At 46.1% G+C, this 16,007-nt stretch overlaps 1 protein-coding gene across 2 annotated transcripts; it reads right to left on the bottom strand.

Moving 5' to 3' along the window:
• Positions 1-10,847: 10,847 nt before the first annotated feature.
• Positions 10,848-15,768, bottom strand: LOC105387689 (beta-hexosaminidase subunit beta). Of its 2 annotated transcripts, XM_048627899.1 has the most exons (11): positions 15,556-15,768; positions 14,390-14,621; positions 14,169-14,278; positions 13,836-14,044; positions 13,474-13,586; positions 13,167-13,365; positions 12,881-13,010; positions 12,501-12,596; positions 12,085-12,311; positions 11,758-11,958; positions 10,848-11,227 (listed from the first exon to the last, which is right to left on the bottom strand). In XM_048627899.1, the coding sequence occupies exons 1-10, from the start codon at positions 15,724-15,726 to the stop codon at positions 11,784-11,786; spliced, it is 1,662 nt and encodes a 553-aa protein (XP_048483856.1). In that variant the 5' UTR covers positions 15,727-15,768; the 3' UTR covers positions 10,848-11,227; positions 11,758-11,783. The 2 variants fall into 2 exon arrangements, with proteins under 2 accessions (XP_048483856.1, XP_037961988.2); XM_038106060.2 differs by having other exon boundaries at positions 10,848-11,958.
• Positions 15,769-16,007: the final 239 nt, after the last annotated feature.

The raw sequence follows: 16,007 nt of genomic DNA, 5'->3' as shown, positions 1-16,007 counted from the left end.
CAATTGATTCATTCAGTTGAGACATAAATATAGTCATTTGAGACTTTACTATATCTGTGACAATATCTCTGACGTCATTACGAGTTACAGGTGATGAAACTTCCTGATTTTGATCCATTTCTGGCGATGAAGACGGTGCCAATCGCTTCTGAGGACGGTTTATTATGTGTGTATCGGTTGTTATAGGGCTATCATTTTTACCTCGCTTTTCCTTGCTCGATTTTACATCTGTATTCCCATAGGAGGTATTTGGTGGAGTTCTCTTCATATTAGATTATTTTTATTAATAAAAAATTACTAAGAAGACGACTCGGATAAATAAAAATAAAAAAAGTATATCGGCCGCTAGGTGGATTTGAACCCGCGGTCAGGACTTCTATGGTTTGCTGGGACGACGCCTTAGCGCTTACACTAGCGATGCGTTAGTAGCGTGTTCGAAATATGACGATAGTATCTCGTGCAATGCGCACACAGCTCAGTCAATACATGAACCAGTTTCTTATCGCAGCCGCAGGGTAGAAACACAAGTGTAGTAATGATATGCCGTTTACTTGCCGATCGTACTAAGTTTTTGTGTGTTTATCGCTACAAATTCACTTTATTTCACTGCACAAACACTAACACGCGCTGTTCATAGTTTATGGTCCAGTGTTAAAAACTTTTAGTGTGAAATGAGACGGTATTTTAGATGATATTAATTAAAATGATGAGACACTATATGACACCTTCACACGACGACGGACGTATGACGACGTGGACGTATCTTTCACAGCAATTTCAATCCTGCCCGGTGAAGCGTGCGATTGCCAGACGCGTGTCACCTGACCCCAACCTCCAAGGTAAGCGCCATGACCTTCCACGTGTCAATTAGGTTATTTTGCAAGTGTCACGTTTAAACAGCAAAGCTACCGCCTTTGAGACAAGCTCTAACCTTCCCATAATTGTTTGATTAGTGATTGACCGTAGGTTTTAGGTTAGAAATACCCAGGGGCCATTCAAGACACGTCACTTGAGACATGTTAGCTAGGCCTTCGCTGTCCTTACCGACCCATCCTTGACCCAAGGCTGTTTCTCGCGATTCCAGAAGGTGTCGTTGGTGACCAGAGCCGTCAGCGAGCCACGAGCCGTCCGGAGCTCCTGTCCTGGCCCCGTCCAGCAGTCCAGGTTGGCCGTTGTATGTTCGTTGAGCGGATACTGAGGAATTTTCTTAGGATTTCCATTTATCTTCAGCGGCATCAGCCTTCTAACGCCGCTGCTGAATGTAGGATTGCAAAGGCAGAACCCGGGTGGACTCTAGCGGGTTAAAACCCTTATTTTATTTTATTTTTACTTCGTAGGGAGCCCCGTTAGAACGGGCGGTAGTATCTAAATTGCACTTTGAACCTTTTGTAGGCGCTAGGCTATCAACGTCCTTCGGTTACGGGGCCTTAACGTTAAACTGCTATCCCATTGAAGTAATATAGAAGTTTCTCTGGGGTTAATACCATCTTTCTATCCCTGTGGCGTGAAACACAGGGGTAGAACCTTTGGTTTCCCCACTATAATGTAATTTCCTTGCAATACCTTGTATACTTCAACCCTACAATTCTAAGAACTTAATCAGTGGTCTCATTTAAGTAGCATCTAAGTTTTCTTGTGGCTAACCCCATCTTTCTACCCAGTGGCGTGAAACACTGGTGGAAATATTGGGTTATCCACCCCTAATATATATAACTCTTAGAATTTCATCAAGAGACACATTTTAGGCCTATTTTAATTAGAAAATATTGTGTGAGGCGGGATGTTGATAAATAAATATTAATAATTGTACAACATTCTGATATTTTTATTTCCCACCTCGTTGTCATTTCGACACCCACTACACAGTGGAAAATAGGCTTACAATAGGTACTTAATAAGTACATATAAAGGAGTTCATAGGTATCTAGATATTCGTAAAAGTAGATCAATCGTGTACCTAAGTACCATACAATGTACCGACTGCTAGTGTCGTGCGGGTCGTGCCAGGCAGGAAAACAGCAAATATCACTACGAATAAGCAGGCTGAGGCTGAACCTGTCCCGCCCCTCCTCATAGTAGTCATAAATTGTAACCAAAATTAAAATATATCTCTCACTTCGGAGAAGAAAACATCGCGAGCTCGCGGCCCGGCGACAGCGGGTGTGATGTACGACGCCGCCGCCACCGCCGCCGCCGCCACCGCCGCCGCCCCGCGCCGCGCCCGCCTGGCCGGAGAGATAACCGTTTCAAATTCAGAACAAGAAAGACATTATTTTTACGCTTTTAAAAGTAATTATTTTAGAGCCGAAGCGGTGATAACAACATACCTAGCTGATTATGCGCCGTAGTACAGTATCTAGGGTTCAATACCCCGTGGGACTTGCCTGACACACAAAAAAAATATGTTCGACCCGACCGACGACGGTGGGCTAGAACTGTCTCTGAGTGCTGGATGCGAGAGGCACCTCGGACCTCGGGCACGGTGGGTGCTCTATGAGGACTAAGGAGTTCTTGTCGTACAGCGATACAGGATGCGATGCAGATGATACATAACTACATCTTTGTGATAAGACTACATAACATTTTTGCTGTCGAGTTTTAATTTTTTTCGAACCAGCTATCTCGGACCGGACATTAGGAGCTGGGACCTCTGGTGAAGTCGATGCATTCACTGAGTGAGCGCGTCGCTGCGGTGCGCGATCGCCCGTGCCTCGTCGTCGTGTGCTCAATACACACTATAGCCACCCTGAATTTACACCAAATTCTTCAACAGGCTCTTTCGTTAAGGTTCAAGGTTTCCCATAAGAGTATTAAAAACATTCAAGTAAATCGGTAACTTTTTGTAATTAAATATACTTAAGTACTTACAATTTATACTTAATTATTAATAGCTACAGGTCAGATTCAGGCACAGTTTAGTGTGAGTGATCTGGTAAGTTGCCAGGTTCATAATACTATGATATAAAGCAAGCAATATTAGAACAGTGACCACTCGCGGCAGGTGGGCGGGTGATGGCGACGCCTCGCAGCCGACAGTAGTCGCGACGCGGCGACCGCTTCTGCGGATGACGATTCTTGCACAAAAATTTAATTTGCAGTCGTTTCGACGCTCGTTAGCCGCGGCCCCGCGGAGGTGCGGTGACGCGCGCCCGGCTCACAGCGCGGGCAGGCAGCGCCGCCCCCGGCCTCGTAGCACACACACTGTACCAACACGGCACCTGCAACCATGCAAAAAAGTAATAATTTAAATATGGCTTCAGTTATAGTCGGCAACTTTAGCCACCTACATGCACGAGACCACGCATCCCACAACCCACACATACAACAACACATACAGCAGATGGGGATACTTAATACTCGTATAATAATAATTATTACATATTGTTTTATATTAGTTGTCTGTAATAGACAGTACCTTCTCTACAATGAGTGTAATAGTGACGTCTCCGGCAATTAGCGGCGGCGCCTGCGATCCAATTACTTTTATTTTTTCCGCCTCCCGGCGCATTACCGCCCCCCGGTTGCCGCCCCGCCCGCCCCCGCGGCGCCCGGCTCATTATGTTGGCGCGGTTCCGGCCGCAGACAACTTCTGTAACCTGATTAAAATTGTGCGAAGGAGTTCGGGGACAGCGGCACTTCCGCGCTTACTTCCCAAAGTAATTTCTTCCCATACCTGCTGCTCGCTATTCGACGCTCGCTCGCCTGTTATTTTATTACTTTTCTCAACTCATTATAAAACTGAAACGAGGTTGTTGGACAGTTTATTGTTCAGAATTTGTTAAAGTATATTTCAACGTTCAAGCTAAAAAATGCTCCTTTGTTCCCCGAACTTCTAAACTCTTTTGTGAACAAAATTTTCATTTACTTACGAGTTATTATTCTACGACTGATAGGACTTTTACCTACTTCGCGGATTGTAAAACTCAGTACCTACAGATAGTTTGCTATAGACGGACAGATTGCATTCCGAAATGCATTAGCATAAACTGTGGTATTCAGATTCCAGCTGCGCTGGCGTGCGGAGGGGCAGGCGGGGCGGGCGCGGGGCGCGGGGCGGGGGGCAGATGTCTCGCCAGCCCCCGCCGCCTGCTGCCTGCTGCCGCCCTGGTACCCGCACACACCGAGGTCGAGGGTTCAAACAAACTATCTGCACGTACTTGTACAGAATCTACATCAAATATACCATATACCTGATAGATTCAATCAAACATCCATTTATCTCTGCAATAGTGTCCTTATAACCTATCTCACGAAGATATCATTTACATAGCTTAATTAGGGTACAAAAGGCGGTCATCGCTTGTAGCGAACCCTTTCAGACAACCTTTGGACGGATGTACTGCAAGAGACAGAAAACGCCTACAGTTTAGTTTAGTTTACTTTTAAAAACAAATTATACATATAGGTACCTACAATGATATTTACATTATTATGGTTAAATCATATTTCAAGTTAAAGTTTGAGCTAGGTTTCAGATTAGATCTAGATCTCAGGTAGGTCGGCGGTGCTCAAGTAACATTAAGTGAATCAGTTCCTTGCAGGTTTAGTTTGAAATCGGTGAAGTTACGTGCCGGATGATATCGGCGAACAGGTGGGCGCTCGCTCGGCGCCAACAAATGGCTATGTAAAAGAAGCTATCTGAACTCCAATATAGGACCCTCATTTATTTTCAATACTCAATATTGAATGGATGGATTCCGCAGCTCGCGCCGCCGCCGCCCTCACAGAGCTACGCTCCGTGGGTGGTTGTGTGCGGGCGCCCTAAGGCTTTCACTGATGCCATTAACAACACAACTGTAAATAAATAAATAAAGGAAAACATCATATAAAATATTTATATAAGTAGTTTAAATATAATATATCAATAAGTTATTAGTACGATAAGTATAATTAAGTATATACTACGGTAGTTGATTTAGTTTGTAGGTAGGTAAGTATATTAATTTGTAAAATAGATATTCAACATAGTTATTAATTTATCCTAATTATACCAACAAAGTAAATAGATAAATGTGAATAAATAAAGTATGTAACATTTATTGTATTGTGCAGTAAAATATCGGCTTTTGTAATGTTTCAAACATAGAACTCGGACTGGAAAATAAAAAATGAATATTTAAGTGTCAGTTGATTTGTTCGACTCTGCACTGAGTCATTGATTTCATTAGTCGATCTAACGACGCTCTTGTGGATGGCCGCCATTTGTTACTCGCGGCGCCCTCCGGAATACATCTCGCGCCTCCCGCCGAGCTGGGTTCGGACGACAAGAAATTCGGCATCGATGTTGGTGTCTCAGTTCCATAGACATGTGATGTGCTAGGCTCAGTACCTAGCGTGTGTGCGGCTGGTACAACATAACATAATCACATCATTCTCTATCTTAAGCTCCTTCTTCTTAGCGTGTGTTTAGAGAGGTAGCCGGTCAGACTGCCCTGCGTCGGGGCGCGTGCGAGATCGCATTGTGATCACGTTGTGTACGTCGCGCGCTGGAGATACGTTTAATGTTTGTCAAATAAACCAAACTTTCTTGAGTATTAGCGAAGTAAGCTCAAGTCATGTTTTTGCAAATACAAATTATTTAGTATAGGGTGGAACTTTATGTGTGAATGAAGACATACATCGGTTTATATGTATTACTTATATATTTATCAGTACCATTACAGTAGGCTTATAATGTTTATTTATCTTGGCTATAACTTTGTAATCGTCAGCGATCAGCTCAGAATAAGCCACTGCTGAAAATAGGCTTCTCCCAAGGAGCGCCACCACCCTCTTTCATGGGATATCCTCATCCAGCCATACGGCTACTCGAGGCGGCCGGGCCAGCGGGCTCGGCGTCAAATACAGTCGTCCAATGACAAAATTTGTCCCCATACTTCCTCAAAGTCTCGTAATAGCGAAGTTATATATTATTCACAGTTCGCAGTATTTATAAAGGGTACTGGAGTTAGCGGGGTCGTCACTTGGAGTGGCAGCCGCCCCCCCCCCTCCGCGCCCTCTCTCTACCCCTCGACGTGTACAACAACATACTTGTATCAATTATTGGAAAGAAAACAGACAAGAATGTACAGTAACAGGGATGTGGCGGTTCGTCCACTCGCCTGTGCCGCCCAGTGCATAATTATGTTCCTCGCGCGAGCTCCTCTCCTTATACACAGAATATACTCATTCATCATTCACTTACTACGAATATCTACTTATTACATTTATCGTTATTCAGGTTCAGCCTATTACTAAGAGAGTAAGATTATATCTGTCCACAAGAAGTTATCATTGTGATCCAAATGCCTCTTACATACAGTAAAGATTTCGCAAAAACATTCGATTATCGATCAGCTTCAATATAAATTGAATATGTATGAGAGTGCGCGCGTGTGCGGAACTTTGCCACTCGAGTGGAGGTGGCTCAGTGAACCCCCCAGCGTGCCGCCGCCGCCACCGCCGCCGCCGCCGCCGCGCCGCGGGAGTGAGACCTGCCGCGATGGAGGCTGTTAGTTTCATTCGCCAGCTCTTTCGGCAAGTTGTTGATGCGAGAGACTCGCGAGTGTAAGTTCGCGGGGCTGCGGGGCGCGGGGCGCGGGGCGGGAGGGAGCGGCGGGGTTGAGTGTTTCTCGATGCAGTTCAGTAGGATTCCTACTGTAGGAATCCAATTCAATTTGATATTTAGCCAAATTGTGTTTATCAACTGTAATGGGAAAAGTTTATGTAACAAAACGTTGAATTCGATTATGTGCAATAGAGCGGCGGCGGCGCGCTATCACATTACAACTTGCAGCGCACCCGCCACTGCAAACTAGACTTTATCCGGTTTGTACAAGATGTACGCCAATGGGAGTTCTGACTTGGTTTGCACCATAATTTTGCTGAAGGAAGCGCTATTTTTCTCGCAGTAGGTACCTAGGTACTCGGACGCGGCCCGGCGTGTACTCAGTACTCAGTACTCGCGGGAAGGTGGAGCACAATGGGGCGTGATTACGGCGTAAGCGCTCGCGGGTCAAACTAAGTTTTTAAACGCTTGTTTGCGTCGCGCTGTAAAAATTCAAATGTCCCGTGAATAAAGTGTCAGCAGCGCCGCCCGCCCGCCCCGCGCCGCCCGCCCCACCGCCACCGCCCCCGCCGCCCTACAAACAAAACTTACTTTATTAGCGATATTAAGCTTCTGCTTTAAAGTTGTTTGTCTGAGGGAAGTGTGTCGGAGTTTTTATATGACGGCTATGAAACTGCGCTCCAACTTCGCCCAGTTATTATGCAGATGGTGCCATTTCGTTTTGTTTATTGGGAAGAATTATTAATAAGAATGGAAAGTTTAATAACTGAAATATCTACGTATAGAGCTAAGTATGCTCGAGGGTTCTAGAGGAAGATTAATCAAAGGATAGGGATATTCGACATAGGTACATAGCCCTTTAAATCTGAAACTCCTCTGCCTCAGCTAGACAAGGCTCTTGAGTACCAATGAGTGCTGCAATAGTCCATCTTCAGAAAGTTCAAGTATACCTATCAAAATGTAAAGCTGACTACAGAATGCATGTAATTTTAGGCGCAGTGGCACTGCGACTGTACTCTTTTATTCCTCGTCGTTCTGAAGAACCACTCTGTCATGTTTGTACAAACCAAAGCCAATAAGTTTATTTTACTTATCAAGTTTTCGCGATAAAGCTGCGTTCCTCCCAGTTGGCGGCGCTCCAGCTGCACTCGACGTACTCACGACATACGAGCTCCTGGAATATACTGTAAGTGGCCGTCTCCACCGACACTACGTCGTATGTAGGTATTTGTGCTGCGGATGAACTGGAATATCGGCAATAAACCGCCCTCCAATAAATTGTACCTGACATAAAGCTGAGGCTAAAAGTGGCGCCCTTCGTGCCGCCTGCTCCGTACAGATTTGTCGGCATCTGTAAATATCGTTGCAAAAAACAAATACCTACTTGTACCTCTGTATACGGGCGTGTGGTGCAGCGAACAGCTCATTTGAATATCGGCTATCGAGCGCGCGGCGGCGGCGGTGGCGGCGGTAATGTGCGTCGATTAATGCAATCGTTTAATTGTTGCGGCGGCGGCGCTGAGCCTACTTTATTGCCACTCTGTTTACCTCGCTCGCTTCACGCGCGTTCCATTCACTGCATATACGAGACTCTAGCTACGAGACAAAACCCGGTAGCCCACTTCTACACCTGACATCTCATGAAAAGATTATCGGCTAAAGAACAACCAAACAAAATACAAATATTATAACAATAATGCTCTTTGATTACTGAAGCCGTTATTTTTTAAATAGCCATACATATATTATGTGTGTCATACGAGGGCCCTACCGTACTCAGCTACCTTCAGCACATTATTTACTCTGAGCTTGTTAGCGCGCGGATGGCATCACAAAGCTGTTTTAAAGCCAGCTTAGAGCCGCCCGTGACGTCACAGCGACGCGTGACGTCATCGCGGCGGCGTGCAATCTGCCACGCTTCAGCTATTAGTGGAAAATGTTAAAACAATGAGGATCCCCGTCCGTTGTAGCCATTCCTAGTTTCAAGGGGATTGACTCATTTAACTCTGAAAACTATGGGTACGTAATAATTACCTATTGCAGTAAGTTCACAACTTCACACTTCCCATACGCTAAATTGCATTACATCATGGATATACATTATACATCCTTCGGTCGATGAGGAAGGCCGAGGAAAGAGTGTTGTGGCGCTGCTTGGGAGAGGCTATGTCCAGCAGTGGACGACTACGGGCTGACGATCTCTTCCCTTAACGCATTCGAATTTCAATCTTCTGATATAATTACGTATAATCTCCCAGTAATTATAATGTTATATATATTGTTTTATAGTTTGTTATACTACAGGTTTCAGAACAACAGTAGCGGCTGTAGCTCGCGAGTGACCCCGCGGCGACACGCTCGTTACAACACGCTCCCTGCAAGCTCCTGCCGCCCTGGTACCCCGTCACTCGCGAGCTCCTGCCGCCCTGGTACCCCTGGAATTAACGCGCGCATAATGAAGCAAAGCGGGCTCATTTAAAAAGCCTGTAATCGTGCTCAAAGTTTCCGTGAACATGTGATGGCTGTACTGTGTTATTTAAATTCATTCCGTATTTCACTAATGAGTGTTATTTATAAAGTACGAGTAATGGCGCGGTTTCTCAAACAGTGTTAAATCCTGCTGTGTTTTTAGATGAATTTATGTAATAATTATATGTACAGATGTACACATAAATATGATGTCTTAATATTTTCAATTTCCTAAATGTGATGGTCCTCAACTACTGCCTCCTCCTGTGTCCTCTCAGTGCGGCGCGCTGCACCGACACCTACCTGCAAGACTATTGATATTCTTCGCAGTTCGTTGGATGCGGCAGAAATACGGTATTGAAATGTCGATAATCTTCAACAGTCGCAAAAACTCAAATATCAATAAATAGTGTTACTGTACATTAAATTTTGCGGTTTAAAAAATATGTACTTAATAGAAAATATTAAGACTATCGTAACCAACCAATAGTAACCATTCTGTCTGAAGTCTAAACGCTGACGAATAGAAATCAAACTATTTACCCGAATATTATGGGCTTCGATATTTCAATTACCAAATCAAATACTTCTAGTCTAGTGCATCTTGAATGTATCGGACTGTATGATGTGTCTAAGTAAACTTTACGAGTTCCAGCTGAAATTCAATTGTCTCAGTGCCTCCGCGCAGTGCGCATCAACTCACTGGCAAGAAGTACGTAAATTATGTATTTAAAAAGAATGCATTTACACAATAGCACCGCACTCGATGATCTAATACAACTCTAACTTACCCTCACAGAAAACTCTACCAACTTATAAAAGCTGTGAAACTAGGTGGCATACATGGCGAGTGTTGTTGCCGCGAGCCGGCGGCGGCGGCGGTGGAGGCGCTACGCTCCATTTCTTGTTATCGATAGCGCGATGAAAACGTGCCTCCAGCGTCCTCCCCCCCCCCCCCCCGGCTACAGCTGGCTGCTCATACATAAGGCATACAAACTATGCTCTTTTTCTGTGAACCTACGTTAAAAAGAGAGATGACATGCGGCGGGGACGAGCGGCGGCGCAGGATCGGGGTCGGAGAAGTTTTTGATGAAACCGAAGTGTGATTTATGGCGGCTCCGGCTGGAACCTGCAATAAGGCTCAATCCAAGAGAAGGTAATGTTTTGTATGAAATATCATTTCATATTATTACAATCTCCTAATGTTTTTTATTCCCTATTGGCCCCTGCGTGTTAAAAACAGGCAACAACATAACAGTTTCTTGGCGGGTGTCAATCCCTGCAAGTTTCAGCTGTGCGGTGATTCTCAGTCAGTCATTCTGACCAGGAAGGATTTTATAAATTTAGATAGAGTTATAATACTGTCGACCCAATTAAAAAGTCAAGCGAAGGTACTAATTAATTCGGTGAAACTGAAAATGTAAAGAAACATTATGTAAATAAACTGAACGGCATCAGATGTCGCGTGTGTCGCTACTTAGCGGTACATGTATATTCCTAATTGCCATTTCTACTTGGTCTTATATTGGACCTTATCGTGTACGTGTTTAAGTCTTCTGTAGTTTATGTACTATCGTTGTACTCTTGGTTATATTCGCGCTATTTTCCGGGAAATTTTAATTCGTAAACAGGTGAGCATCGCCGCCGTGTGTGTATGTGTGTGTGTGCGTGTGAGTATGTGCAAGTTATTGTAAGTTATTGCTGGCCACCAGCGCTCCGGGCGGCAACTAGTATTATTGCTTTATAATATCATATAGCCGCCGTGCCACAGGTGTTCCTGTGAGATACGCAAGTATATTTCATATTTTACTGTGAAAGATAACCAAAGACGAAAAGTTCTAATGTTTTATTATATGTATAGGTATCAACATTGTTAACAATCAACATAAACTTTTACAATAAATCTTATTATTTTAAACACATTGACACTCATCAACTCATAATATTTATAATTGTTGCACTACGAGTATCTTAGCTATTTACAAATATGGCTGCTTATCAGTAGTCAACGATAACTAGACATTGCTTAGGAACTTAGGTACTTGGTTATCAATATTATTAAACAATAAGTAAGTGTGCTTAGTTAATTCATCAAGTCACCTATTAGCAGTGATAACATGGTCTTTCTCACAAACAACATACCTGACTAAGTAAATGTTACTTTTAACTTTTCTCCGGACAGCCCCTCTGAGTTGTCTTCTCATAATGTGACTGAAAATTAAATAGACAAATCTGATGAGACAATAAATGTTCTAATCAGTACATAATAATAATATTTTTCGGTTAAAATCATCGTTTAGTTGGTCGGAGTGTATTCTTTTCATAAAGGTATTCCACTTGTATTCCATAATACAATATTTTTGACTTTAGTTTATAACTAAAGTAAAAAATATTCTCTTACAAAAACTATTCATTTCTACAGATAAAGATGATTTACAGTCCAACGATAAAGTCATGAAAATAATAAAAAGTGCCATTTTGCAAAGACTTTTTTATCATTATCAGTTATTTACTTACATTTACATAAATTTTAAAAATAAAATACCGTTTGGCTATGTTTTTTTAACGGATTTGTCCTTTAATAAACATAATACATGGATTAAACACGGTCTGTAATAATTAGTTAAAATCCGCTTCCGTTTTCAGGAGTTTATTTATGTATTTAAGTATTTAACTCTTTATTGTAGTTTTACTGTATTTATCATTCTGTACTTGAATTTACTGCTAATCGTGAAGACTACCTGGACTCCCTGTGTCCCTGGCGGTGCTAGTCGAGCGCGCAGAAGCCGGGTCCGTTGGGCGGCTCGGCGGGCACCCCGCGGCGCCGCAGCCGGCACGCGTGCTCCTCCAGGCGCGCCGCCGCGCCCCCCGCGCCCCCCGCGCCGGTCGGGGGCGGCTCCGACCACAGCACCTCCGCCACCGCACTAGCACGCGGCCAGATGCTGCGGGGACAAAATGGACTGGTCATCGTACTGTCGTTACTCATGATAACGCTATAGATTTTTTTTTACATCAATTATTTCACACCATTCAACAGTGTCCTGTCAGTTCCTTTGCCAGTATCTTACCGCGTCATAATATTGGTGGTGTCGACCATCTCGCCCCACATGGCGGCCTCGCCCCCCAGCACGCACTCGGCGAGGGCGGCCGCCCCTCGCACCCCCGCCCCCCGCGCCCGCGCCGCCCCCGCCACCAGCCGCCGCGGGTCCACGGAGTACATCGCCTGCCAACTGAGCCGCAGCGCGTCCAGGTACCACGCCGACGAGAACAGCACGCGCTGCCCCGACCTGATGATCTGCGGACCGAGGGGGGTGGATTAAGTTGCTAGTGCGGTGCTAAAAAAAGCCTGCTCGTCTATTGCCAGCGCTAGACTCTGCCTTTCCGTAGCTTCAGGCTTCCGTGCAACGCAGTGGAGGCACTAATAAGATGATATAAACTGAATTGTAGGTTCATAAATTAAAAATGAAATAATGAGTTTACTCACATCCAACATTTCCTTGCCCCAGACGGTGTCGTTGGTAGACTTCCACACCTGGACAATAGTCTTGTTAGAGAGGGGCACGCCCTCGTCAAACACCTCCTGAAAATATTTTTAATTATAGTCAGACCGTGGGCAGCGTAGTCTCAGAACGCGCAAGATTATCAGGACAGCGAGGTTCAATTATTGAACCTCGCTGTCCTGATAATTTGTTTTAGTGAAATCATTGTGAAATTTAATTAAAATAACAGCGCGTGCAGCTCGCATGTACTCAACAGCGCGTGCAGCTCGCGTGTACTCACCTGCCACACCACGGGCGCGGCGCGCGGCGCCAGCAGCCGCAGCGCGTGCGTCATGAACAGCGCGTGCAGCTCGCGTGTACTCACCTGCCACACGACGGGCGCGGTGCGCGGCGCCAGCAGCCGCAGCGCGTGCGTCATGAACAGCGCGTGCAGCTCGCGCGCCGAGCGCATGCCGTGCACGCGCATGTACTCGATCAGCTCCGGGTTCTTCTCCCTGCAGAAAATAACCAAGCGGCTTACATTATTAGTGGTAGATTATCGGTAAGGGAAACAGACATACGAGCTAAATATTTTAAGGGTACTATCAAACGGATGTAATACGCAAGCAAAGATAGAGATGTTGATTGTCATGAAAGTGGTGAGATGATACCAGCAGTCCAGGTCGACCTCGTCCCCGCCGAGGTGGAAGGCGTGGTCCGGGAACAGCGCCTGCAGCTCCTGCAGCAGCGCGGCCAGCGTGGAGTACACGGCGGGCTGCAGCGGGTGCAGCGGCCCGCGCCGCGCCGCCGCCGCCGCCCCGCAGCTCGCCAGCAGCTCCGGGTGGGACACTCCCCATGATAACGTATGCCCTGTACGGAACAGATGAAGATCAGTTGCAACTTGCGAAAATAAAGTCTGATATGGACGTACCAAAGAGAAGCATGCAATAAAGCAGAATCCTCAGAGCAACTCCTCACCGGGCACGTCCAGCTCCACAATAACTCGCACGCCGCGCGCCCGCGCGTGTTGCACCACGCGCCGCACGTCCGCCGCCGAGTACACCAGCCAGGGAGCGAACGAGCCCCGCGCACTGCAACACACACAACACACCACCACGCTCAGCATCATCACCGTTAACATATTATAACAGTTAGGATCAGCCAGTGTTACAAATTTTCTCAAACTGAATTTCACTTAGTTTTCCTTTTTAGCATGTCGTCAAACACTAGAGCAGGTTTAGGTTTTGTCACCATGGTGAGAAGATAACGAATAGTTGCTGCCTGCACAGAGTGCGCCGGACACGGAACAGTTGCCTCGTCACTTGGGAAGGCTACCTCACCTGAGCTCGGGGAAGCGCTCACTGACGTAGGGGAAGCTCTGGTCGTCCACGAGGTGCCAGTGCAGCACGTTCATCTTGTTGATCGCGAGCGCGTCCACCACCAGCTCCAGGTCACTGACCGGCAGGTAGTGGCGCGCCGTGTCCACCAGCAGCCCGCGGTGGCTGTAGCGCGGGTAGTCGCTCGTCGTGGAGCCGTTCACCACATAGTCCTGGGAACGAAGGATTACCTCATAATAAGAACAAATTTGGTCTTGTATGTTCAGACTTCTATCCGTTTTGACTAGAACGCTGTCGAAGTGTCCAAAGATGACTACCGATACTGGCACACAATACCTGGTAGTCGCTGGTGATGTAGAAGAGCTGCGCGAAGGTCTCGAGGCCGCGCAGGGCGCCCCACACCGAGTCCGACACCAGCGTCGACCGCCGCGACACCTTCAGCCCGTCTGCGACACACAACAGTGCATAGGTACTTAGTGTTTACCTTCTATTCTATTATCTGGCAGTTGTACTTTAAGTTCTTTAGTTATAAAGCTTCAATGGTTATTGTGACTCACAAGCTTCGTCCATGTCAGCGTGTGGATACTCCTCGCACAGCTGTCGCAGGTCCACCTCCAGCGCCAGTATGTTGCCCTGGTAGTCCGCGCCGCGCGCCCTGTCCCCCTCCCCCTCCCTCGCCCCCGCCCCCGCCTTGGCACGCAGCCGCTGCATCATGGAGTACTGGGAGCGCAGCACCTGCAAGTAGCGCTCGATGGCCGACTCCAGCAGATTGCATGACTTGCCTTTCGTCTGTTGGAACACGGTAAATGATTGTAAGATGAGGATGCACACATGCACTTTTAACATAGTATATCAATACGTAAACGTATCAAATTATAGCATTTCCTGCAAAAATTATACTAAGTAAATGAATTTGATACATTTGTGATTACTGAACGAAAGGTAGCGTTGTCAGTTAGGCCTTGGTCTCCTATTTACGCCGTAGGTCGCGTCCAGCGTCACGCCGTAGGCTGCGTCACGATGCTCACTATAGAAATGTACTGATGCGGTCTCCCTCACACGCCGACGTTGACGCGTAGATGTTATGAGCATCGTGACGCGGCCTACGGCGGTGACACTTGACGCGACCTACGGAGTAAATAGGAGACCCGGGCCTTAACAAAAGGTCATTAACATCGGCTGAAGTGGATGATAGCCGATAACTTCTCGCATGCCACTATCTACATCGGGTTTATGTTTACTTCTCTCTTCAAATATCAATTCGATTGTTATATCATATTTTAATAGGTGTGTTTACATAGCATAAAATATACTATAGGTACTATTATCTATTTATGTAACAATTAATCTTGTGTTCAATGTATGATTGTTTTGTGACTGGCTTGAGGAGGAGGTGAATAAAGTCGATACCCATCCTCATCAGTATGTTGTTAAGGATAGCATTTCATAGGTTTCTACAGCGTAGCGTGATATTTTTAACGTATGCCGGAGCAAGTAGAGCACACTGCATGCTGTTTGTGGGACGATATGAGCGATTGTTTCAGGAACTGCGGAGACACAAGTCACGGCATGAATGATGAATGAGCAATTCAGTTCCATGCACCTGATCAAATAAACTGTTGAACTATGTACCTAGTTCTACAAAACTGGACCTTTTAGGTATATTGAAGGAGTAAATAATATGCTAGTTTAGTTGTTTGTAAATGAATCTGGACACACTCACGACAATCTGGAAGACGTTGGGGTCGTAGGTGTAGAAGGCGGGTAGTTTCTGGTGGTTGAGGGGCCGCGGCCAGACCTCGCCGCGCGTGGGGGGCACGCGGGGGCCGGGGGCGGCGGGGGCGGCGGGGGCGGCCAGGGCCAGCGCCAGCAGCGCGGTCGCGGGGCGCCACATGCTCGCTGCTCGGCGGTCGCGCGCTCACTGCGCTGCCGCCGCCCGGGGCACTCTCTGTCTTATCATGATCTGTCGCGATCACTCGCTTCTACGGAAAGGTTAACAAAAATGTTTATTTATAGGTAGTTATGGTTATAATGAAATCATCGGTTAGGTCGGAATATTGAGAAACTAATGTTTTAGCAGCACGAGCATGACTACAATTTAATGAGTACTCAGAACGTGTGTGCACACATACTTTGCGCACACGCAGCGTGCGGCGCGTGATGGCGACGCGCAGG

The sequence above is a fragment of the Plutella xylostella genome, chromosome 19 (assembly GCF_932276165.1).
Source record: "Plutella xylostella chromosome 19, ilPluXylo3.1, whole genome shotgun sequence".
NCBI classification, from domain to species: Eukaryota; Metazoa; Arthropoda; class Insecta; order Lepidoptera; family Plutellidae; genus Plutella; species Plutella xylostella.
The sequence above is the reverse complement of the archived record's forward strand: the minus strand, read 5'-3'. Positions and strand labels throughout refer to the sequence as shown.

Excerpts from the sequence above, each read along its gene's own strand:
- LOC105387689 (XM_038106060.2), bottom strand. The coding sequence starts at position 15,726 with ATGTGGCGCCCCGCGACCGCGCTGCTGGCGCTGGCCCTGGCCGCCCCC. Across the intron at positions 13,587-13,835 it reads GAGCGCTTCCCCGAGCTCAG|TGCGCGGGGCTCGTTCGCTC; the intron begins GTGAGGTAGCCT and ends TGTGTGTTGCAG. Across the intron at positions 12,597-12,880 it reads CCGCGCCCGTCGTGTGGCAG|GAGGTGTTTGACGAGGGCGT; the intron begins GTGAGTACACGC and ends AAATATTTTCAG.